The sequence below is a fragment of the Barbus barbus genome, assembly GCF_936440315.1.
Source record: "Barbus barbus genome assembly, chromosome: 29".
NCBI lineage: Eukaryota > Metazoa > Chordata > Actinopteri > Cypriniformes > Cyprinidae > Barbus > Barbus barbus.
Window position 1 is genome coordinate 20432056 of NC_136757.1, and position 27132 is coordinate 20459187.

Consider the following 27132-nt stretch of genomic DNA (forward strand, 5'->3'; position numbering starts at 1 on the left):
ACTCATCATGTGGCCACAGCAAGAAGCTGCCAGCCTCTTCTCGAATTAGACTGATGTCGAGAGAGTGAGAGAGAGAAAGAGAGAGACTATTTTTATGTGTTGGGAAACAGCAATTGTGGACTTCTAAACACAGATTTGTAAGATTGTTTCCACTTCACACGAACGGACAAAAGGGCACGCTCTGGAAAACTGCAAGTGAGAAAGCCCTTCCGAGACAGATGTAAACACACAGGCCTGCTATCAAAGAAGCACCGGGTCTAGCCCTGAGCATGTGTGGGCAACCTGCATGGGCATCATGATCTCGCACTATCCGTTGGCATCACTGCTCCCCTGGCCGGCCATCCCACACTGTCTGGACCTAGATGTGGAGGGAGGGGTGACCCTGCAGAGGTACCAACCTCGGTCACCAGAGAGCAGCCCTCGTTTCTGGGTAGGTCACTTACATTTGTCTGCAAGACTGCTGTGATGTATTTCATTGTAGCCTGTGCTCGATTGGTGGTTTGCTTTCAGCATGTGAATGGACTTAATTTAGTTAAGCTTTTATATGCTTTGTTGTTTGGGGTCTTTCAGAGATGTAAGATGAATCCAAAGTTAAATGACCTGTAAACTGATTTGGATTAAACATATATTGTGTTGGTTTTTGGTCTACATAAAGATGTAAGCATGCAGAAGGAATGAATTGTATTCAAGCAGCAGTCTGAAAGTTGCATTTCACACTGCAATAGCAGAAATTTCAATTAGACTTAAAAGTAAATGCATAAAAATTGGCCAATAAATGCACCAAAACTATTTTTTAAATTCGTCTGAGTAATTACACAACGTGTAAAACTTGTCATATGGACAAACAGTCAGTAACCAGCAGGCTGGTTTAAGTATAGTAGCCTACAGTACATCATAGCACTGTAAGCTGTGTCCTGTAGCCTATATGTTTGATTCACTAAAATAACTGATTTAAAAGAGTCATTTGTTCTGGAATCACACTACGCTGGTGGAGATTTATGTTTTTGATTCACAAAAAAGAAGTGATTTATAAGGGTTGTTCGGTTGGGAATCGGACTGCACCCGTCGCGCTGTAAGGATTTGGTTCACTAAAAAGAACCGACTCATAAGAATTGTTCATTGGAAATGGATTGCCACCAGTCGTGCTGTATGGATTTGGTTCACTTGAACCGGCTCATAAGAGTCATTCATTCGAGAGTCGGACAACACTGGTCGTTTTATGATCGGCGCTGTATAGATTCATTAATAGTGTTCCTCACGGAACATCGTTCTGGTATTTCTATGTTTTTAAAGTAAACTGTAGTCAATAAAGTTTCCTCAGACAAGTAGTCTGTATTAAAACTTTTTAAACTTATTCATACCGATAGATGTCAGTTGGAGGAACTTGTTTAATGAATGTAAGTTTGTGTGTGTGTGTGTTGACTTTCTAGTTGTTCATAACCTATTTGTAGCCTATTACCCAGTGCAATGTTGTTCATATTTCTTCAACTAAAATGTCCTACTTTAGCACTTTTGAATGGGAGCCAGTCCATTCGGGGAAAGCTGAATCAGAGGTGAAAAGGTAAAAAAAAAAAAGGCCTAAATGTTTTTTCTCAAGAAAGCCCCTAGATCTGCTGGCCACATATTCACTGACCAGCAGAATTTGTTAAGAGGATAGAGTGTGTGTGTGCATGTGGTGGTCGTAATGGTCTGTGTGGGTTTCAGAGTGGGAAAGGCTCTCTCTGTCAGCACTTTTTCAATAGTCATACACTGGAACTGACCGCTGGTGACTCTGTCTGTAAGACCAGCACTGACCAGAACAGGAACAGCATGCTTCAATTCAGGGAAACACAGATTTAGCAACATAACATAAGCTACTTGCCGGAGGGAGCGTACAGATTTAAGCAGTAAGGTGGAGTTATAAGTGATGGATGGTGAGGGAATGGGAGTATGTGTGTGAGTGTTTGACAGCTCATGTTAAGTGTCTTCAGTGTAGGCTATATGTGTGAACTTACGTAGATTTGTCAGAAAAACTGCACAATGTGCTAGAGGGTCAGTTTAGAGGGAAAATTTAATGTAAAAAAATTCTAAAAACAATTATAAGTAAAATATAATAACTACAAAATAAGTAAAAATATACATAATAATAATAATAATGTTCTTCTGACAATAGAGTGCTCCTTTGTGACTTTATACTATATATAAATATATATATATATATATATATATTTTTTTTTTTTTCTGCTTTCTAAAGACTAGTCAGATATATCAAAAATTATTATTTTACTCTATTGGCAATCTTAGTTTTATGTTTTTCTTCAGATACTAACAGTAAAGAATATATACCAGTATAAAAGTTTGGTATACATTTTTAATTAAATGTATACTTTGGCACTATTTATATTTGAAACATAGATGGCCCAAATTTCTGAGAGTAGTATGTAATGCTCTGGGAGCATAACTCATAGTGAGATAGAGAGAGAGAAAGAGAGAGAGATCCATCCTTATCCAACATCCTGACTCAAGTCTTTCCTCTGGAGAGTTTCCGAGTATTGTTCCTCTGGCAGCATATTGTTCCTCTGACAGTGAGGCCATAGAGAGCTCCCTCGTCACTTCACCCTACACTCACCCATGGAGTCCAGTCCACACACATATTCAACATAGTTCACACACACACATACAAAACACACACATACACTCACTCACATCCATTCAAACACATTCAATTGCATACCAAACTCACAGATATGCGCACATACATAGACCAACACAAAATGACTTTGTCTCCCACGAACGTCCCACAGATCTGAAACTCTCATTTCTCGATTATGCCATGTGGGACCCCGGCCACCCTTCACCTCAGCCATGACATTCTCAGAGTTATCTCGGAAAGATTTCACAGGATTATTTTTCCTTCCACAACTGCTTCAAACTGGAAACCCCTTAATATTGCTCTTTCATAGACAAAAGAGGGTTGCATAATGCTTCAACTTTTGCGTTTATATCACTTAAAGCCTTTTACAGCTTTGCTGTACTCACATATCCTTAACCACTGCTTAGCTACAGTTACAAAAACGAGTTGTTAAAGTTTGATAGGGCCTTCATGGTCGTTAATTGCTTTGTTTTTGTGGCTTTAATGATGAAGATGGTGGCCAAAGTTCAAGTAAGCTGGGTCAGGTCGCTCTGGATCCCTTCTTGCACATTTTACCAGCCATAAATGCTGATACAGCTGCTGATTTTCTGCTTGACGCAGCAAAGCATCGGCACAACCTTTGTAGTCAAGTGATCAAGGACTGGGGTCATTGCACTCATATGTTCAGCTTATATGGCACAGCCCTGTTGCTGACATTCACTCATGAAGAAGTCAATATGGGTCAGTGCCATCGCACATTGAGGAAGCTTTGCGCAGACCGCAAGCGCGTGTCTGTAATTATGCTGAATATAGGAACCGCAAACTAAGCATTCTCTGTTTCTGCATCACTTCTCTTTTTGTTAAAAGCAACACTGATGGTTGATTGCTAGCCGGTGTTTCCTTGCTTGCATTCAGTGAGTCACGCGTTGTGATGGAGAATCTGATTCAGTAATTTTGCAACTGGTAACAAGAAAGCACGAGGCCTACTAGAGCTTCTACAAGTGCTGTAGTCATGAATGAAACACTGTAAAAGTGGATAAAAAGAGAATGAGCGATCAGAGTTGTGGCCTAGTAGTTGGTGCACATGCAGACAGATGTGGTATATATAGGTACTTATATAGGAGACGCAGGTTTGAATCTGGCTAATGTTGCAATCCGATTACCTCTCTCATCTTGATAATTTCATGTCCCTTCCCTGCTGTCTCTGCCAAAAAATTACCAAAAATGCATAAATCAAGGCATACTGACAAAGATGGTTTACTGGTGCTGCTTTATAATTTTACATAATTTGCATGCATTTTAAGCTTCCCAAAACATTTGATTTTCTGTTATTTATTGTACATTGCAAAATCTAAAGTATCTTTCAAATATATGATTTCAGCAAATAAATCTACATTAAATATATATTACATCTACACTAAATATATTACAATTTAAAAAAAATTAATATGTATTTTTATATTTTAATATATTTTAAAATTTCGTTTTTTCTGTTATTTTAATATATTTTTATATCTTTAAATATATTTCAAAATGTAATTTATTCCTGTAATGGCAAATCTGAATTTTCATCAACCCATACTCCAATCTTCAGTCTCACATGATCCTTCAGAAATCATTCTATGTTGATTCGATGTTCAAGACACATTTGTATTATCAAGGCTGAAAACAGATGTGCTGATTAATATTTTGTCGAAACCATGATACATTTTTCAGGATTCTTTGATTAATACGAAGTTCATAATAATATTTATTTAAATTATATATTTTTTTTTAAATGTTCAAATTCTTTGATATATATATGTATATATATATATATATATATTTTTTTTTTTATTTTTTTTTTTTATTTATTATTATTTTTTTTTTTTTTAAACTTACTGACCCCAAACTTTTGAACAGTTGCATAAATAAATGTAGGAATAGAGCTAATATTGCATGCTCTAGTACCATTATAAATGGATAGCATTCTCCATAGATATGTCAGTCTGCATGACTGCACTATTGACCTTCCAGGGTGGAGTTTGGTTCAATGAGTGTATGATAATGTAACAAGTTATTACTGTAAAGTTGCTAATATGACTGCTGTCACCCTCAATCTGACAGTATGACGCATCAGGCTGAAGTCCAAAGATGGCAAATCACTCAACTGGGGCAGAAAATGTATACCCCTCATGTATAGCGTGAGGGGTTATACAGGGTAGACCAGTGAATGTGAATGTGTGTATCTTGCATAATGGAGAAAACAAGTGTGAGAGGAATGGTGTGTGTGTGTGTGTGTGTGTGTACCTGGTATTTATCATGTTCCACGACCAAATGTCCCCACAAGGATAGTATTACCAGTAAAGTTTTATCTTGTGGGGACATTTTTTGGTCCCCATGAGGAAACAAGCTTATAAATCATACAGCATAATTTTTTTGGAAAATCTAAAAATGCAGAAAGTTTCCTGTGAGGGGTAGGTTTAGGTGTAGGGTTAGTGTAGGGCAATAGAAAATACAGTTTGTACAGTATAAAAACCATTATGCCTATGGAATGTCCCCATAAAACATGGAAACACAACGTGTGTGTATGTGTGTGTGTGTGTGTGTGTGTGTGTGTGTGTGTGTGTGTGTGTGCATGTTTATGTGGTTTATGAGGACACAAATTTGTATAATGACATGGGTATGACAGAGGTATTACAATATGAAGGTGGTTTATGAGGACACTGCCTATGTGTGTATGTGTGTGTGTGTGTGTGTGTGTTAGAGGTACTGTAAAGAGATTGCGCTTGAGTGTGTTGGTAAACTCTTGTTCTGGGAGGTCTATGAATCATCTTAGCTGTGGTAGATGACAGGTGTGGAGCCTCTCAGGTCACTGCAGCAGTTACACAAACACACACACACAGTCTCCTTTAGCCTCACACAGCAAAAAACAGCAGCTCCCTCCTCCCACCTACATCCCATCCATTCATTCCCTCTTTCTCCCCCCGTGGCTGGCCTGATCCCTGTCATGTGGCCTGGCTTACTGTCCCCTCTGTCAGAGCAGTAGAAGAGGAAAAAAGAAGGGATGTAGGTGTTGAAACTGAAGTAGACAGGATCAGGCGCAGTGTTGAAGTTATTTAATTAGTCTTAAGTTACTTATCTGATCAGCAAACACTCCTAGCAGACTGAATAAGCAGAATCACAGTCAGACAGACTGTGATCTATCTATCTACATTTTTGGTCCCCATGAGGAAACAAGCTTATAAATCATACAGCATAAATTTTTTGGAAAATCTAAAAATGCAGAAAGTTTCCTGTGAGGGGTAGGTTTAGGTGTAGGGTTGGTGTAGGGCAATAGAAAATACAGTTTGTACAGTATAAAAACCATTATGCCTATGGAATGTCCCCATAAAACATCTATCTATCTATCTATCTATCTATCTATCTATCTATCTATCTATCTATCTATCTATCTATCTATCTATCTATCTATCTATCTGTCTATCTGTCTATCTGTCTATCTGTCTATCTGTCTATCTATCTGTCTGTCTGTCTGTCTGTCCGTCCGTCCGTCCATCCATCCATCCATCCATCCATCTGTTTATGATTATGGTGGCAGATGGTTTTGCTAATGTGGGGGTCCAAACCAGACTAACCACACTAGCTAATTAAAGCTTATTAGCTCTAGGTCTGAGGGGAAGATTAATGACACCTACTGACTCGCTGCAAACAACTGGACAACATATTAGTAATCAAAGGATGCCGTCCAGGATTTTCTCTGTTTTTGACCAATCACTGAGCGTATTAAACCCATACTTGAATGATTATAATAATCTTAATGCTGACTGTATAATCAGTCTGCCACAGTTCCTGTCAGGTTCTGTTATTATACTGTAAACACAGGACAGGCCTCTGGAAAATCAGATTTTGCTTTTTCATTTCAGGGTCTTTCAGTTCCAATTGAGTATGGTTAAGTATGCACAATATGTTGTATTGTATTTTTTATTGGTGAATGGCTACTAATTAATAACCAGATGACCCAGATTTTTCACATAAATCTAGAAAAACGTTGTGGTAATTTTAAGGTCCATATAAACACTGCTAGTAAAAAGAAGATTGCATATTGAATAACAAAAGAAAGAGTCACATGTTTCTTGGATTCGGTGTAAAACACTCAAATTGGCATTTGGAGCAGATCATAACTCTTAACAATAAAACTCTTAGCCATAAAATTATTGTTCATTCTGTTCCATGCTAACGTTGCAAACTCGTTGCAGAATCATTTCACACTGCCCTCTACTGGGCATGTTAACAAGTATTTAGGTACATAAACACTCACACTTCCTCTCCTTCTTTCCTTCATTCCTTCTCTCGAGATTCTGGGAAATGAGTTTCTGTGAGAGTCTTTCACAGTTCCAGCCATTTGATGCTAACAGATGTTTTGACCTCACATTTCACAATGACAGAGTCTCCACTGTGGCATATCTAGCCTCTGCTTCTTCTGATGGTGCTCATTGGGGAAGATGCTCTCTTTTTTGTTTTGTTTCAATTTTCTTTCATCTGAAAACCCCAGGAGCTACTCAAGGACTTTCAGTTCTTCATTCATCTCTCTTGGTTGATTGCAGTAATGTTTCTGTGATATTAAGTGATGTTGATTTATAAGACGGGAAAGAAAACCGCTCGCTCAGAAAAGGGAAGTTAATGAAAATAGAGAAACTAAAAAATGGTTTGTTCAGAGTGGAATACTAGCATACTCCACTGAACACGTATTTCACAACATTCAGTTTTCTATGAAAACAAATAGTTATTTAGCCTTTTTAAAAACTCATTGGGAGTTGAAACATTTGGCAAGAAAAATTATAGATTTTTAATTCATTACAGTGAAAATGGAAGGTCATTACATCATGGGATACATTTTTTCATGCAGTGTGGTGTTTTTTTGTATACTGCATGGTTTGGCAATTGTTACAGGCCATTTGTGTATTTGATGCATGTGAGGAAATTTGCATACTTCAATAAGTGTACATAATGCAGAAAGTGTAGTGTGCCAAGAAGTGTAGTATAGCTGTACAAAAACTTTGGGGTCAGTAAAAACATTTTTTTTTCCCAACAAGGATACATTAAATTGATCAAAAATGGCAGTAAATACATGGATAATGTTACAAAAGATTTCAAATAAAAGCTGTTCTTTTGAACTTCATATTCTTTATAGAACCTTGAATGAATATGTTATCAATGTTTTAACGCAGATGTTTCTTGAGCATCAAATCAGCATATTAGAATGATTTCTGAAGAATCATGTGACACTGAAGACTGGAGTAATGTTGAAAATTCAGCTTTGTCATCACAGGAATAAATTATTATTCAAAATATATTAAAATAGAAAACAGATATTTTAAGTTTTAATCATATTTTATATTTATTACAGTTTTTTCTTTATTTTTGGTCAAATAAATGCATAAAAAAGCGACTTTGTCGACTCCAAACGTTTGACACAAACTTTTCGCTTGTGTTAGATTTTGTTGATTTCTTGTAAAGTTGATTTAAAAAGAAAGCAAACAGCATTTTGAAAATGATCTCACAGTGTCATGGAAACAATAGATTCTTGAGAATGACTCTGTGACTCACAGATTACAGTGTGAATAATGTTGAACTTTGTAGCAGACAGCTCTTCTGCAAATAAGAACCTCCAGGAAGGACTAGTGTTGCCTGGCACGTCATAACACAGAGAGATACGCCACCACTGAAGTTTCCTTCCCAGCGCCCTCTAGCTCCAGCTCTCTCTGTCTGCGTCAGCTCAGCTTATAACTCTGGTGGTGCAACACAGCAGTCCAAAATCTGACCGTAAATCTTCCCATACATACACAGAATGGACTAGACTCGCATTTTCTTTATCCCTCAGGTTTTTGCGAGCGCCTTTGGCAGTGTTGACATGATAGCTGGCTCGTTGGTCAGGTACAATGACGAAGGGCACAGAGTTGGGAGGCTGCAGGCAGGAAGTGGGAGATTTCCTGGAATGTGTGTTTTTCCCCCCACAGTGGTGCAATAACAGCAGTCTCGTTACTCATGTTGATGTGGTCCATAGCTTCACAGGCCCTGTGCATTTGTGTGTTTACTTGTGTGTGTATACGTGTATTTGTGTGTGAGAGTCCACCGCAGGAGGAGAGACTGACTGGAGACTGCGATTGTACTCTAGGGAGGTTTCGATTCAGCATGTCTCTATTGGTGCCGACAGAACAGATATCCTCAGTCTCCCTAGGGGTCTAAACACGCTCCCTAAGTTTCCTTCTAAGCCTGTTTCCTAAGCTCAGGAATTCCCCCATGCCTCCCCACCTGAAAATAAACACCAGAAAATCCCTCAACCAATTAAATATTTTGCTCTGTATATGTCTATAGGGATAGTTCACCCAAAAATGAAAATTCTGTCATAATTTATTAGCTTTCATTTTCCTAAACCTGTATGATTTTCTGTTTTTCTCAGAGCACAAAAGGAGACGTTAGGCTGGATGTTCAATCTGGTCTTTTTCATTCAGTGAAAGTGAATGGTGTGCATAAGCTGTTAAATATGCATTATGTAAAAAAAGACAAAAAACACCAAACATGTGAGACGCCTTGATGCACTTAAATTCACTTAAAACACTCTTCTGACACACTAGTTTATTTATTTTGCCTTCTAACAAGAATTAGATTGTTTTGATGAATAGAAAATGCAAATCAACTGAATTTAGTTGAAATAGAAATCTTTTGTAACAATGTAAGTCTTTACTGTCATTTTTGATCTATCTAATGCATACTTCCTTGCTAAAAAAGTATTAATTTTAATTAATTTAATAATTTTTTTATGAAACTTTAAAAAAAGTAAAAAACAAAACCAAAACTTACTGAACGTTGCATCACAGAAGAATGAAAATTCCCAACACAGCATCAAATTATTTATTGTGTTAGATAGCATTCTGTGGCAGAAAATACCCAATAGAAATTACATTTTGAACATTTTTTAAATAAATGGTGCATGTGAAATGCATGTTTTAGGGCATGTGAAAATAATCATTTGAGTTTGTAACTAAATGAAGGGGGATAATTATTTTTTAAGGTTCTATGTTCTTAAATGAAGACAAAAGTTTTTTGTTTAAACAGGTTGCATTTTCACAAATTAGTGGTCAGTCAATATAGATTTAGTTCCCACACCTTGAATGTAATGAAATGATATAGTGTGTTTCCTTTAGAGACTGGCATCACTACTGCTGCGGTGGTTTTGCACACTATCTCTATCTATTCCCTAGGGCTATAGTGTATGAGATCAGAGGTGTGTGTATGTGTGTGTGTGTGTGTGTGTGTGCACGTCAACAGGGTCCAGCCCAAGCGTCTGCCATTTGTCAGACCTTGTTGTCGTGCACTGCAATGACATCACTCCCTTTTGAAAGCAAACAGCTGTCCCTTGAGGGGGACTGAGAGGTCATGACCTCTCCCACTGCTTCTCCACGCTTCCCAGAGCCCCCGAGGAGCAGCTGAGTAGAGGACACCCAGTCAGACTGGCCTGGGAACTGGAGCGGATCCCAGAGAATGAGGGTTTCCCCTCTGGAGCCCCACTGCCCTCCCTGACCAGCCTTCTCTGACCGGACCACTCCTCTGTATGTCAAACACACTTATTGAATTTGTTGTCACTAGGCATGACGTTGAGGGTGATGTAGTTTGGTTTGAGGGAGTCATGTGATAGGTTGTCAGGGTTCTCCTGTGGTTACTCGCATGCACTTTTACTAATACAATCTTGGTCCTGGTTTCTAGGATATTAACCGCAGGGATTAACCATAATGCTTGACTAAATTCCATGAAATTCTAGAATGAAAATTATTTGTTCTTGAACTAGACTAAACAATGTTCTGGTTTTATTTTGAAAAGTGCCTTCATAAGCAACTATATACAAAACAATTAAGTGTATTATTTATTATTATTGACAGTTTAAGTACCTTCCCACATAGAAAAAAGTTCTGATGTTCCCCAGAACAGCTTTTTGTAAGAGATACATTTGGTCAATTCTTTTTATTAATCTAGTCCATTAACATTGACACAAAATATGCAAAATCTTATCAAATGGATTAGTCTAGTAAATTGATGTTATTGTTGTACTAGTTGTACTATAGGTTAGTCTACTCTAGAGGAGTATAGAGTACACTAATTGGATTGGGAAAGTCCTCCAGGGGGAACCCAATTTTCAAAAGCACAAATAAGGTTCCATTTGTTAACATTAGTTAAATAGAGTAGAACATGATCTAAGAATGAAAAATACTTCTAAAGCAATTATTAATCAATAAATGTTCATTTCTGCATTAAAATCAAAAGTTGCTTTTATTTTAGTTGTATCTAATAATAATAATTTAACAAAAAGGATATACTGTAGCAAATGTATTGCTCATTGCTAGTTAATTTTAGTTGATGAATTCACTAATGTTAACTAGTGTAAAGTATTGCCAATAGCACTTTCTCATGTGCTGTTCTTTAAGTTCAAATATTCTCTGCTGAATGGCTAAATTAGAGAATAAAATCTATATACTGTATATACTATTTTATATATACTAAATGTTTGTTACTGAGAAACATGACCTGTAAAATATGTTTAGTTTGAAGGAGTACTCTTTGAATCTGTCTTCATAAAACTAGCCCTTGCAGTTTATGATCTCACCGCTGGCCTTGTTAAGATGGAAGTGAAAGGCAGAAAGCATTGACATGCTTTCTTTTGTGCTCCCCAGTGCGGCTGCATTAACCATCACACTGATTCTATGGCATCTTAATTGTCCTCTACATGGCACCTGCTAATTACTGGGTTCAAACAAATGAAAAGCCAGACGTCCTGCACATAAGGGACATAATGGAAAATACCTTCATCCAGACAATCAACTACAGCGTCAGCCTTCCTCATATTGTCTCTTTGAGTTCAGTCATCCAGTCATATCAGAATCTTTCCATCTTGAGCCACTTAAAGTTGCGATGTAATGGAAGTAGCAACAGGTATAGTTTCTTCTTTACTGGGACGTAGATCCAAGTGAAACAGATTACTGAAATATGAAAAAAGGCAGATTAGGAACTTGGTTGAATCCATTGATTGTTGATTGGATGGAGGCAGATCTGAAATCGAACTTGCAGTAGATTGTAAGAAAATGGTTTAAGACTGGTTTATTTTTGTTTTTTGGCCAGGACTCCCTGAGAGATTTATATCTCAATGGAATAATCCTTGGTAAAAAACGAAATAAATAAATAAAAATAAAGGATAATTAAAAATGATTGGAGAAATCTGATATATGTCACCAGAGAAAAGTAGCTTCACCAGAAGATCAAGTTACAATACTTTAATTAAAAATTATGAGGTGAAAAAAGAAAGAAAGAAAGAAAGAAAGAAAGAAAGAAAGAAAGAAAGAAAGAAAGAAAGAAAGAAAGAAAGAAAGAAAGAAAGAAAGAAAGAAAGAGAAACATTCATGGAACATAATAAGATCAATGCATGCATTCAGAAATAAATTAATGGCATGATTAACCACAGCTATGATAATCGATGTTTAAATTAATTGTTTAATTTGACCTTATACTGGGCCTACTATATTTTGAGAGCTATTATCACCATCTTCTTACACTGTATGAAAAAAGAAAACAGCTTGAACATTCTGCTAAACAACGACTACTTTTCACAATACAATTCTGGAGTCATATGAGGGTGATGATAGACTTTTCATTTTTGCGTGCACTGTCCGTTCTCGTGCGTTTTAAAACTTTCTTTGGTGTTACTGTTAATGTTCAGTGCTGATCTACGATGGTGTACAAAAGTTATTTAAAAAATGTATGCAGCATTCCAAAATAAAATGGAATAGAAAGCGAAATTCTAAAGCGGGAGGGAGAAAGAGTGCAGTGGGCGGAGTTGTGTCATTCACTAAGCGGGGGTGGACTGCAGAGCCGGAGAGAGAGAGAGCAGCTTCAGACTCCAGAGATCTGTGACGGGCTGTGTATGTGTGTGCGCTGCGCTGCGCTGGAGGAAGACAATTCACATAGGATAGCTCTGCGTACTATACCTGAAAACATTTTACCCTTTCTCGCTGGACTTGGGCTGTGTTCTAATGCCGCTACCCGACGATGAGAGAGGCCCTCACCATGAAATTCGCTTGGAAAGCTAAAATGGTAAGAAGTTGCGGTTCGTTTGCCCCCTGCACACTGTTGATTTTGCGGCTTTGAGTTTGGGAGGGGAGGGGAAGGGGTCGTGGGGAATATAAATAATGTTGTTAAATTACATTTTACTGCAGCAATACATCGCACTCGTCTGTTTATGATCCACACGCTGATTTGGATCTGAAAGTCTCCACGTAGGCGGCGGTTCCCGTTAGTTTCTCACTCTAGAAATACTTCTACTTTTATGATGAACAGCCTCCAGGCTGCAGACGAAAACAAAGCGGACAGATGGGCTTAACCCCACTTGTTATTGTTGTTATCAGTGAGGGATTGTTTCTCATGGACTGTGGGGTTGTGTTGTTTTTGTGTGCAGGCTGTAGGGGGTAGAAAACCTCTCTGTTTGGGATGATAACATGGTCAGCATCCTTTCATTGTTTGTTTATAGGATTTTAGGAACCTAAACAGAGTCCTCAACTGTCCCACAGCTTTTAAAGTCCATTCGTTGTAATGCTTTTTCAGGGCTTTCATTATTGTTAAAAAAATATAGTGTTGAAGTTATCTAAAGTCTCAAAGTCAATTTTAATTGACAAAGAAACATACTTACTAACTACTTAATACTTATTTGCATGTTTTTTTTTTTTTTTTAAATCAGATAATTATTATATTTACATAGATGCTTTATATTTTTGCAATCTCTAGGAGCAGAACCCATGGAATTAGCATTGCTCGTTATTATTATTATTATTAAATATTATAATAATAATAATAGTTTAGCATCAGAAAAATGAAAATAAAAGCAATAAATATTAATATAATTAATTAATTAATTAATTAATTAATTAAAAAGAAAAGGTTATACAAATTACAATTTATAATACAATAGAATTAAACTAAATAAAGTGAAGTGAAGTGACATTCAGCCAAGTATGGTGACCCATACTCGGAATTCGTGCTCTGCATTTAACCCATCCAACGTGCACACACACAGCAGTGAACACACACACACAGCAGTGAACACACACCCGGAGCAGTGGGCAGCCATTTTATGCTGCAGCGCCCGGGGAGCAGTTGGGGGTTCGGTGCCTTGCTCAAGGGCACCTCAGTCGTGGTATTGAGGGTGGAGAGAGCGCTGGACATTCACTCCCCCCACCTACAATCCCTGCCGGCCGGAGACTCGAACCCGCAACCTTCGGATTACAAGTCCGACTCTCTAACCATTAAGCCACGACTTCCCCCAAATTAAAGCTAATATAATTTAAACTAATAAACCTAACCTCAAAGAGCTCCCATCTAATCTGATCACATGTGGCCACTGTACTAGTACTCCACTTCTTTTTTATTTTAGAAAAAAACTATTTTGTTTCATCGTGTAGCCCCACCCTCTCTAATATCTGCCTGTGCCACTGAGCAGGCTTTTAAAGCCACTTTGGAAAACATTTCTTCCAGTACAAAGGGGCAGCAGAGTGCATAGACTGTAGACTCGGCAGGGTCCGGGCAGTGGGTGAGCAGACCTCCTACTATTGTTTTTGAGTGCAGACTGCATGACTCAACCAGCTGAGTATTTCTCTGAACGCACTGTACAGGAAACGGCCCGGGAAATACAGACAGACTGATCCACTTCATTCCAGGGACAGTTACTCTTTCAGGCGCATAAAACTGTAGATGTAGTCAGGATGTGCTGCAACATTGAAAAAGCTCAGTAGGGAGATGTTTGTAATGTCAGGGTTAATGACTTTGAAAGTAATGAACATAGGCTATATGTTTTTTTAAAACTATTACACATTGTAGAAAAAACTTTTAAGTTTTCTGAGGATCAGAAATACATTTTTGGTACCCAAGAGAGCTGGATACACTTGTTGGACCTATTTAGCATGGCTTTGGATAAATTCACATATTAATCCAAGGACAGGTCTATGATGCCACAGTACAGCCTGACGTTTTCCAGACTAGTGGAATCTTTTTGGAAAAAGTCTGGTGACATCGTTAGTGAAGGATTTTTTAGTGTGCATGAAGGCAACAGTTTATTAAACATCTGTATTCAAGTCTTCCCACAGTCTCTTGACTGCAAAAATAAATAAATAAATAATCATTTTACTCTCTTATGAGATAGCATAAAAAGGTTAACAATACTTTTTCAGACTAAAACTAGTCTTCATATAAGTCTTAAATATAAGTATTTTTTGTTGTGTTCCACTGGAAGTTATTTTTTTCCTTTTTAATTTTGTAATTTTTTTTATTAAGATTTGTCATTTTCTTATTTATTTGCACTCTAAGAAGGAGACTTGTCTTTAAAGGGGTCCTATTATGCCCCTTTTTAGATGTAAAATAAGTCTCTGGGTTTGTATGTGAAATTTTAGGTCAAAATACTCTACAGATAATTTTTTGTAGCTTGTTAAAATTGCCACTCTTAGGGTATGAGCCAAAACGCGCCATTTTTGTGTCCCTTTAAATGCAAATGAGCAGGTACTCCTGTCCCCGTTTCAGAAGAGGGCAGAGCTTCAAGAGCTCAAGCTTCGGCATACAAATAAACTTTCCACTATTAGTTCAAGCCTGTTATCTTTACAGAAAACATACTCTGTTTAAAAATCAGTCATGATTGTACGGTGCGTAATTATCGTTTATGAATTACACAGACGAGGAGCATGGTGCGATTAAAAATAATGACAGCTGGCCTCGTTGTGCCTTAGCTGCTATCACAAACTTTAAAGTCGCACATGTGATGAGCTCGACAAATTCAAGCGGTCGACTTCACATTGCTTTCATATGCAATTTTTCTGCAATTCCTATTTACAATCATTCTGGTAGCACGTGAAGGCAGCACCAGTGAAAACAGCCATAGCTTTAGCAACATTAGCCAACAAATGCGTGATACTTCGTCTGGAGCCGACGTTCATGCACAAAGCATTGGTATTGATCCTGAAACATATAGGGGACTTTAACGTTTTTTTCCGGGATATTTGCTTCGAAAATGAAATTCAACCAACGTCCTCAGCAGCTCAGATGACGGGAGTCTATGGAGACTCCTATGTTCATTGGTGCATCCCAAAACACAACATTTGTAATGCCTCTTTAGCGCTGACATCGTATATCTCAAGCAGCTAATATTACATCAAGAAAACAGTAATGTCACACTGCTGCTTCTCACTCAGGGCTGTGTCTGTGCTAATAGGGCAGAGAGCGTCACAAATGGGCGGGACTTTTTCCTTATGGTGACGTGTACATTGGGAGAAATCTGGAGCTGCTCATTTGGAGAGGCTGTTTATAATTGATTGGGATTATAAACAAATTAGTGGGTTGATTTATGGCCACATGACAGTGTTCAAACATCCTATAAAAGTGATTTTTGCATAATGCTGGCATTTTCTAAATGTTATTTCTTTTTATTTAACCTCATAATTTTTTATTAAAATCTTTTCAATCGAATGCAAGTTCGCATATAGATCTGCTGTCATCCAAATCCCCGACCTTTTCAATAAAAAAATGGAAGTTATAGACAAATATTTTTTTGGATATGAGAGATTGAGCAGGATTTCGTATACCACAGCTCTACTTTAGTGTTATTGACTAAAGTAGGCAGAATTTATCTATATTCGCTGTCTGACAGTTTAATATGTAAGTTAAGCTGTGCACACCCTGAAAGGTTCCACTCACCCATACACTTAATGTTGGTCGTCCCATTATACTGTTTGTATTTGTGTGTGTCTGACTGAGAAAGCCTGTATGTGTGTATGTATATGTTTACAGGCTAAGTTTGATTCTTGAACTCCAAGGCTGGATGGAGAAATCCTTCACTGTTAAGAATCTGTAAAAGCTCTTAGGCTGATTTTTAAAACTCCATGCCAGCTCTGATCTCATTTCTCTTCTCTCCCCCTCTTTCTGTCTCCTTCCTCCAAATGAGTTATCATTTTCTCTCCTCAGTCAGTCTTTTGATACTAAAATTTCAAGCCAGAGTTCCTGTTTATGCCGAACTGAGACATGTTGTTCCCCAGTTTTACGCCATGACATTCCAAATGGAGTAACATTGAATGTTTTTTTTTTTTCCCCTCTGCAGAGCTCTGTGCAGGACTGGGGAGAGGAGGTCGAGGAAGGAGCCATATACAACGTGACGCTGAAGAGGGTCCAAATCCAGCAGGCGGCTAACAAAGGCGCAAGATGGCTAGGGGTGAGAGGAGGCCTTTGATCTGAATGCACTTCCACTCTTATTTAAAGAAACACTTCGGCTGCCCATGCTGGGCCGGCCAGACAGTAGGCCATATTAAGGGTGACCTTTTAAAGCTTTTTATGGTTTACGGATGTATGTAGTTGTGGGGTTCCTATAGTGTTTTGGTCATTAGTCTTCATGAATGGTCACAAGAAAACGTGTAAAACTTTATATAGAGTTGTTTGTTTGGTAAAAGTAAAAGCCAAAAATGAAAGTTCTATCACCATTTATTCACATTAATGTAATTCCAAACCTGTATGAATTACTTTCTTATACACAAAAGATTATTTTAAAAAAATGTCTCAATCGTGTTGTTTTGAACCCCATTGGCTTTTACTGTATGAACAAAAACACTCTTCAAATTACCTTATGTTTTCCTTAATGTTATCACTACTTATGTGTTTTAGTGACAGGAAAACTTTAAACTCTGTTCTCTGTTGCACATTTTCAACCAAAAAATTTGCTGCATGAATTTCAAGGTTTATACAACATTGTTATTTTATGAAGGCATGCTGTTATGGCTCCGTTCCGAATTACAGTGGTGAATATGGTATAATCTGTTGCTTTAACCTTGAATAACTTTTTCCATATTGTCAACACCCTTCTGAATCAACATCAAAAAACAAAGCACTTATGAGCTGATTTGATTTCCACGGGGCTTTAGTTTGTTCTAACACAGCTGTTTCTACACTAAATGGGTGTCGAGTGAAAACTATTTAATTTAATGTAGAATCATTTCATAAATGTGGCATTCATGATTTCAAAAGCAAGTTCGCTTTACAGTAATCATGCTACAAAAATGTAAACAAATTTGTTTGACATTGCGATTAAAAGAAAGCACATGTCTTACTTTTCGACACCAGTTAAAGCCCTGTTTTGGAGAGGTCATGGTGTTTAATGTTTGACCTAGTTTTAGGAATTGCAACTCAATTCTTTTATTTTTTTTGTGTAGAAGATTTAGTATTCTTGCTGTTTCAGTGACATTCACCTTTTTGTGGCCTACTTTTAAATCACTTATTTTTGTGTGAACCATATTTTTTTCAACTAATGAAGCATTTGTAAGAAGTCTGCCGACTTTCCAGCATGTCTCAGAGAGGGAGGAGGAGGGTTGCTCTGATTAAAAGCAGATTGTAGAGTTTCCTGTTGTAGTGTGCTTGCACTACCCGGGTCTAGTTCTTTTTCTTCCCCTGTTTATTTCTGCTTTTCTCTCTGTTTCTCTGCACACTACTTGAGTGCATGCTTTAGAATTGACCTCAAAGTATTTTCCTCTCCTTCTCCTTTGCTCTCTCAGGCAGAGGGTGACCGCTTGCCCCCAGGTCACACAGTCAGCCAGTTGGAGACGTGTAAGATCAGGAGTATCCGGGCAGGGACTCTGGAACGTTTGGTAGAGACACTCCTCACAGCGTTTGGTGATAATGACCTGACCTACACCAGTATCTTCCTCTCCACGTACAGGGCCTTTGCTACTACACAAAGTGTACTGGAGTTGCTGCTGGACAGGTGTGTACTCTTGTGTGCATGTTTTTGATTGCACACTTCATAAATGTCAGGTGAAACCTGCGTGCATTCCGATGGGCTGTTTTGAATATTCATGTTTGCATGTATGCTTAGTGAAGAGAGGTCGAATTTTGTGGTCACGCAGCTAAGCAAGTACAAATTTGGTATTCGAGGTATTAATGCAAACACAGTTGGTAAGGTTGCGTTAATGTAAACAGGTTAAACAAAAAATTGGATGTGTGTCAAAATATTAGATCTACAGGGATCACACAGTACCAGGGAATTTTAAAAGTCTGATTTCCAGGCCTGGAAAATTCATGGAAATTAATAAAATGTCATGGAAGTGTCAATGGTCAATATAATTTTTTCACTTCTCAAGTATTTCTTTCACTAGATATTGCTTTTTGTAAAAGCAATCTTTAGAAACTGCTTTTTAAAAATCCATATCTAGACATATAAAGTGACTGGGAAAAAATCACGGTAATTTATTCATCTAAAAATGTGGGAAACCTGGATCTATGCATTACACCTTGCAGTTTAAATGCATCTAAATACATTGTTTTATTTTTATACCTGATATATTATATTTTTTAATGGAAAATCATAATTTATTTATCTGAAAATGTGGGAACCCTGGAACTGTGCAATATACTTCACATTTTAAATGCATCAAAGTATGATTTTATAACTAAAAATTATGTTTTATATAATTTTTTTTATTATTATTATTTTGTTGTTTAAAATAAAACATAGATTAAGTGTTTTGGATATTTACAAATCTTTACTAATTAAAAGTGAACTACATGGGTAAGATTAAGTAATAAAAATAGTAATTAAAAATAATATGACCACTTTATAACTTTTTTTTGGGTCCTTGTTCAGTGGTTACTACCATTTGTCAGAATGCTCACAGGTTGGTTTCTCTCTTCGTTCTCAGGTATGGTTGTTTTGAGGATTGTGAGGGGGAGCATAACCAGTGTCGGACTGGAGAGAGCAGAGTTGCTGTGAGAACGTGAGTTCCGTCATCATCGTGGTTATCTGTGCCGCTGTATCTGCAGTGACTTCCGAGTAGCTCTCGTGTTTGTTGTTTCATTTCCATGGAAGCTTAAAAATAGAGGTCAAACACTGTGATACTGTGTGCATGCGTGTGTGTGTGTTTAGAAGCAATTAGAAATAAAAGCATTGCAGCTGAATTGTACTTAGAGATTCCCTCACTAGTTTGCGCCATCTTGTTTTCTCTGGTTTATACAAGCATCTATGTGTTATTATTATTTTGTTCAGTGCTTTGGCCTCTATTCTAAGAGCCTGGTTGGATCAGTGTCCAGAGGACTTCCAGGAACCTCCATCATATCCAAGCTTGCATCGTGTGCTGGGTTTCCTGCAGAAGGCCATGCCAGGCTCAGAGCCAATGCGCCGGGCTCAGAGTCTGCTAGAAGAATTGCGTGTCCAGGCCAGCCTAGAAAATGAGTCTGAAGGTAAGTCATATCCGGTTACTGTTAATAATTTTATCCACCCTATCTAACTTCTTGTCTATTCATGTTTGTTCTGTCTTCCTGTGCTTACAAAAACACCTGCTGTCCGTTTGTTGCAGGAGGCTTTCAGTACACCAACCCTTTCTGCATTGGGGAAGATGAGGAAGTGGAAATCGATTTGCAGGAGGACTTCTTCTCCTTCGAGGTTGACCTTGTAGCAGAGCAGCTGACTTATATGGATGCGGTGAGAGAGAGAAACCTAGATTAAATCAGTACTAAGGGAACATGATTATTATTTTGTACATTATTTGGCTCAAGCAATGAAATATCTCCTCCTCTTTCCACAGCTGTTGTTTAAGAAGGTGGTTCCTCATCACTGTTTGGGTGCTATCTGGTCTCATCGCGATAAAAAGGACGGCAAACAGAGCGCGCCCACCATCCGTGCCACCATCACCCAGTTTAATGCAGTAACTGCGTGCGTGGTCAGCACCATCCTCCGTCAGCGGCAGATACGCCCGCATTTGCGTGCTCGCATCATCCAGCGCTGGATCGACATTGCACAGGTGCAAAACCCAACACACACATTTGCACCTCACACCTCCCAGTATGACTTATGTTTTGCTCACGTTTAAACCTGTCCACTTCAGGCTCATTGGAGCTAAATCAGTCTGCTGTGTGATTATTCTAGCAAAACTTTAGATATAGATAAAGCCTGAAGTTGATCTGGAATATATTTTTTCAAAAGGCATTTACTTGGTGCATTTGGGTAAAGACTGACACCTAATCCATTTCTTTGTAAGACATAACTGTTTTAGATGAGATCTAGATAAACCAAAGTAGACATAATATTGACTTTCAGCCTCCCAAAGGATTTCTGATAAAGTCTCATTAGGACCGTTTGTAAATGAAAATGTATAAACATGGATTAACATGTTCTCAGGAGTGTCGCATTCGAAAGAACTTCTCATCTCTGAGAGCCATAGTATCAGCGCTGCAATCCAACCCCATCTACAGACTGAAGAGAGTGTGGGCCTCTGTTTCCAAGTAAGTTCTGTCAATAAACAAGTCTGTCAGTCATTTCATGATTTCTAAAAAGTATATAGACTGGTGAAATTATTCAAATCCTTTCAATAACATTGGTTATGTTTACCTGTTATGTTATGATTCTTTGTGAAGTCTCTAAATTAATGCCATTTTAAAAGTTTTTTTTTTTTTTTTATGTACACTTTTTTATTCAGCAAGGATGCATTCCATTGATCAAAAATGACAGTAAAACATTTAAAATGTTACAAAACATTATAATTTTAAATAAATGCTCTTCCACAAGTTTTCTGTTCTTTTAAAACACCCTAAAACAGACGCTACATCAGTTTCCACACTTCATTAAGCTGCACAATCATTTTCAAGTGATAATAAGAAATATTATTGAGTGTTAAATGTTACCTTTGACAAACATAAAAGTCAAACTTTTGAATGGTTGTGCATTCTGTAGTGAATTTTTTTATATGATATCAAGAATGACATGCTCTGAGATTGTTTTTGTTTCACTCTGCAATTTTAGAGATAGCATGCAGATGTTTGAAGAGCTTTCCGATATTTTCTCTGACCAGAACAATTACCTTACAAGCAGGGAACTGCTAATGAGGGTGAGCTCACGTGCGCGTCTCTTTTTCAGTTCTGTTGTGTTTTCTTTGCACAGAGGCATTTAAGTTATAGTATTAACTGATAACATTTAAATAAATACATAAAATAAAAATAAAGTAAATATTTTGCCTGTTGTGTTTGTATTTTGAAAATGTGTTTAATACATTTTAGGCTAATTTGATGATGCTTTCAGGTACAATAAGAGTGTAGTAGTTTCAACTCTATTTAACACAAAAAAGTACAGAAAATGGGGCCAATTCCTCCTGAGCCTGCGAAAAACTAATGATATCTCTCTGATCTTCACAGGAGGGCACCTCAAAATTTGCCAGTCTGGACAGCTGTGCCAAAGATCACCAGAAAAGATCCCACAAGAGACTGCAGTTACAGAAAGAGATGGTGAGTTAGTAAAAACCAGAACTAAACAACAACAAAACAAAAAAAACTTGTGTCAGTATATAGTGATAACAGAACAAGAGTTAAATATTGTGTTTAAAACGTGTAATGTTACCTTAAAGCCAACAAAAATATATCTAACTTTTTGTCTCCAGGGTGCCATGCAGGGGACGATTCCATACCTGGGCACATTTCTCACAGATTTGACCATGCTTGATACAGCACTGCCTGACCAAGTGGAGGTGAGTCAGCTGCACATCCAACCACACATTTCCAGACAAAAAGAATTATCTCTGATGTTATTACTGACCAAACATTCCCAGACCGTTGAGGTTTTCATTACCAAGGTTTATTTGACCTTCTTTTGGATTCACAAGAACTTTAATCAAAATTTTTCATGAGTAAAATGATGAGGAGAATCTGGGCTAAAGTCTGTATCTGTGCTTCACAGGGAGGACTGATTAATTTCGAAAAGCGGCGCAGAGTAAGTACAACGTTCCTTATTATTTAGTCTTTATTATAGTCAAAACATCTGATGAATCTCTTATTCAGTGCTATAGGCATTCAGATCTGTGGGAATGTTGAATAAAATCTCTCTTTGCAGGAGTTTGAAGTGATCGCTCAGATTAAGCTCCTGCAGTCTGCGTGTAATAGTTACTGTCTGACCTCTGATCCCGCATTCCTGCGCTGGTTTAAAAGTCAGCCTCAGTACTCAGAGGAGGAGAGGTACACACATTTTTCACTTTACATGCCTTTTTTTCTTCTGAATATTGTGTAAGTCTCAAAAATAATATTTCTCTCTTATTTTCCTGCAGCTATGCGCTGTCTTGTGAAGTTGAAGGATTGGGAGACAACAGCCCAACGTCACCGAAACCCCGCAAGAGCATGGTGAAGAGATTAAGCCTGTGAGTGACCTAAAGCCAAAATCATGAATCTTGATGGAATCTAAAACGACAGTATTTTATTCTTAGGACCCTATTAAATCAAAATTATAGATCTGTGACTCAATAGTCCATGTCTGTTAACTTTGAGGTCATTTATGTTAATAAAAGTTGCATTAAAAAATTAAATTTTGCTATCACAGGAATAAACTATTTAAATTATAGGTATTTAAAACATTACATTTAAAACAATATGAAAATAGAAAATATTTCACAATTTTACAGTTTTAACTGCATTTTGAATTTAAACAAATGAAGCCTTGGTGAGCATAAGAGCACAATCGTACCGACCCAAAACTTTTGAATCATATTGCATATTCAAAGAGGATGACAAATTCTAATAATTTATTTACTGTTTTGTTTTTGTCCTTCCAACCTCACTAGACTCTTCTTAGGAACCGATGCCACGAACACAAGCTCTCCTGTGAGAGAAAGTCCTCGATCGCCTCCTACTGGCAGCTCTGGGGAGAGCATGGACTCGGTCAGTGTGTCTTCCAGTGACTCTAGTCCCTCAGAGAGTGAAGGCATGACACCCACACACTCTATCGACACTCATCTGAAGAAGGTACAAACATCTTAATTCATGACCAAATTATTGATATACTATTGTATTAAAACAGTGTATTAAATACACATCTGTTTGGTTACCGTAGCTGTCAGATTCTTCCTCCTGCACCTCATTGCACTCCATGGACACCTCCTCTTCTACAGCCAGCGCTTCCATATCTCTGGCCTCTCCGACCCTGCCTGGGCCCCCCTGCATGCACCGCCGCTCCATCTCGTTGATGCCCATGTCCCCCACATCACCTGGTTTTCCTCCTGCCTATAACACACAAGCTCAGGATGCGTGCATCATCCGAGTAAGCCTTGAACAGGGAAACGGAAACCTCTACAAGAGTATTATGGTTAGTGTGCACTTGAATATTATTAATCTAGTTTTATGAGTTTGTACAGTCTATTCTTGCTTATACATCCAGATTTCAAAACATACATTGTTAATATACTGGTCATATATTTAGTATGATTAGTTTCTGATAGATTACCAACAAGGGTTTTTAAAGTAATCTAAAACCATGAATATTTTCTTTACTTGAAATAACAAAAAGTTATACATTTTATTTCAGCTAGTTGTCAAAGCCATCAAAGTTCTTAAGTACATAAGTTCACCTTTTTGTAGAAATAATTTAAATTCAATGGATAATAATAATAATAGTGATTCATTGAATTTTAAAATGTTTAAATAATGTAAACAAATATTTCCAGATAGTATTTGAATTATTTTGGATATATAACAGGCAATTATTTAACGGTGCACTAAGTGATTTTTCCCCAAACAATGTTGATATTTGAAAGCACAAAAATTGCTTAGTGCACCTTTAATTGCTAATTTTTTTTAACACTTCTTGTTGTTCTTCTTAAACAGTATCGATTGCTTTTTAAATGTGAGTACATGTTGTTTTTATAATATAAAATGAAAAGGAATCCTCATATTTAGTGTTTTTAAAAAAAAAAAACTATTCTAATAGCACTAAATTCATAGAGAGAAGACTTTCTGATGTAAAATGCATCATTGTTTATCTATGCAGCTGACCAGTCAGGACAAAACTCCAGCTTTGATCTCTCGAGCCATGGCCAAACACAACCTGGAGGGTGAGCAGGCTGCTGACTACGAGCTAGTGCAGGTCATCTCTGAGGAGAGAGGTACAACATGACCGTTTGAAATCTTGTTGCTGGAATATATCATCTGGTTTGTTATGGTGGAATGCCAACATCACTTTCACAATCTTTTTTCCCCTCTTTCTCCAGAATTGGTCATCCCTGACAACGCCAACGTGTTTTACGCCATGAGCACATCTGCAAACTTTGACTTCCTCTTGCGTCTGCGTGGTTCTGAGGGGAGGCCGGTTCAGCTGCGCAGTCGTTGCAGCTCCACACTACCGCGCACACAGCAACGCTCCAGTCTGTCCCTCAGGCTCAGCAAGGTCACACTGTGACCTCTGACCTTTTTGGACCAGAACAGGCTTTGTAAAAAGACTACAGCAGGTGGAGTACTAGAAAATGGCCTTTATAAACTATTTCAAGGGCAGTTTATTGTCTTCAGAAACATTTCAGAACTAATTTAGACATCTCAAGTTCTTCCATGCTGCCTTTTGAAATGAAAGGCTTATGTTAATAGTAGCATGTGCCTCCACCTCCCCACCTGGCCCACAAAAGACACATCCCATCCTCCCTATTGCTGGATATTTTGCACAAGTGCAGGAAAGTCTCCTGCTCCTCATCAGTATTTGCATAACGGCACATCTCTTCCCAGCCAAGAGGCCTACACGACTTTCTCAGAGAGAAAGAGGCGAATGAAAGAAGCTGTGGGAAGAGAAGTTAAACGACAACCATGTTGCCTTTATCAATGGTAATGATGGAACTCTTGCGTCAGTATTGAAGATGAACTGCAGTAGCTGTGATGTCGTCTTCAACGTGTCCTTCTCCTGTCCACTTGTGCACTGTGTGGACAATGTGGATTGTACCCCTAGACTTAAAGTGCTTAGACTGGCTCACTAAGAATCCATAGAATTACATTTACTTTCCATCTTTAAGTGCAAAATTGTTTCCATTAGAAATCACAAACGGTAGGTATCTATGATGAAACAAGATGTATGAAGTTATTTTTTCTGCCTATTCTAAGCATTTTATCTCTATTTCTGTGTTTCTCATATTGTGAGCTGTGTGACGAATGCAGAAAATATGCATTCTGATTGGTTCCTGCTTGGTTTTATCAAGTCTGTGGTGTTTCCTTTCATGATTGGATCCATGTTGTGTCTTTAAGGTGTGGTCACACAGCACCAATAGGATGGGTTTCTATTAGGAAACCTGGATTGAGCTGCCTTCTTCTATGAAAGTGCACTTGCTATAGTGTAGGGGTGTACTAAAAAGAGCACTTGGTCCACTTTTTGTAGCTTTCCTCTCTTCTGTCTTCAAGCATCACTATATTAATGATATACTTTTCTTTTTGTTTCTTTTTTATACATATGTTTTTGTAAGAGATGAAGTATCCACAATATCTATGAAAAAAGGATTTTGGAAACTAAAAGAGAAAATGTAAAAAAAAAAAAAAAAAAAAGCTGTGAAATATGAGTGTGTGATTGTAAAGTGAGTATTAAAACAAGTCAGTCATTTCCATCAACCAGCACAATAATCACTCTCATTGTACCCCCGTCACCCTATAAGATGTTTCCCATAGCATTTTAGACATGCTACTTCTGTGCACCCGGTGAATATCACAAAAATGTGTTTTACACTAAAACAAATAGTTTTTAACACCACCAGTTTCAATAGTTCCTAAAGGCTTATGGAATTTTTGCCTTAATCCTGTTCTTTCTCTACATAATTCCCATAATTTTGCTAATCTGGTATGTAATAATCTTTAGTTGGCCCTGACTCAGATGTATTACAGAATGTGCCAAACATGCCCTTTTTTTGCCTTTTGTTCCCTCACACTAATTAAGAAACTTATGTTTGTTACATTGAACACGTAAGACTTGGATGACACTAACAGTTTTTCAACCAGGTAAAAAATGTAGTGTTTTAACAGTAGTGGGGGCAGCAGTGTTTGTATTTTGATTAATTTGTCTTAATTCAAATTTATTCAGCACTTGTGAATTTTCTCCATTCTTTATTTTGAATATTTCTTCACTACCAAAGAATTGTACAGAGAGTCAGTGAATAAATTATTATTATCATTATGATGTTTTTTTAATTTGAATAATACTTTTCATGAATTAAATGGAGACTCTCTGAAAGTACTGTGGACGTTGACTGAAATTGACTTTGCTTGCATCACACCTAAAATACCATAATAAGAAAATGACAGGTATTGACTGATTCATTCAAATGGTTTTGTTTCATAATTCTTCTCTTGTCTGTTTCTCTTTCAGTGTTATTGTTAACTAAAACCAAAACTACTACCAATTGGATGACCGTAAATATTGATATTAACATGGATTAATAAATGCTTTAGAAGTATTTTTCATTGTTAGTCACATTAACTAATATAGTTAACTAATGTTAACAAATGGAACCTTATTGTGTTACCAAAATAGTTTTTGGTATTTGAAATAAAGTAAATATAAATATTAAATGAGAACACTTTTAAAATTAGAAATGTTGCCTAGACACTAAATTGAAGTATTAAATGAAATTAAAGCTTTACTGAAATAAATAAAATTTAAAAAGTTAATCTGAAAATTACTGAAACTTAAAATTAAAATG

At 37.3% G+C, this 27132-nt stretch overlaps 1 protein-coding gene across 2 annotated transcripts; it reads left to right on the plus strand.

Annotated features, from left to right (window-relative positions):
- LOC306848903 (ral guanine nucleotide dissociation stimulator-like 1) lies at positions 1-26664 on the plus strand. Of its 2 annotated transcripts, none has more exons than XM_079383697.1 (18): positions 1-430; positions 16773-16883; positions 18214-18422; positions 19357-19431; positions 19701-19894; positions 20011-20135; positions 20239-20454; positions 20832-20935; positions 21453-21537; positions 21842-21931; positions 22084-22170; positions 22380-22412; positions 22533-22654; positions 22744-22833; positions 23254-23434; positions 23523-23774; positions 24456-24570; positions 24676-26664. In XM_079383697.1, exons 1-18 carry the CDS (start codon positions 287-289, stop codon positions 24861-24863), a joined length of 2421 nt encoding a protein of 806 aa, XP_079239823.1. In that variant the 5' UTR covers positions 1-286; the 3' UTR covers positions 24864-26664. The 2 variants fall into 2 exon arrangements, with proteins under 2 accessions (XP_079239823.1, XP_079239824.1); XM_079383698.1 differs by lacking the exon at positions 1-430 and adding an exon at positions 12506-12733 and having other exon boundaries at positions 24676-26659.
- The last annotated feature ends 468 nt before the right edge of the window (positions 26665-27132 follow it).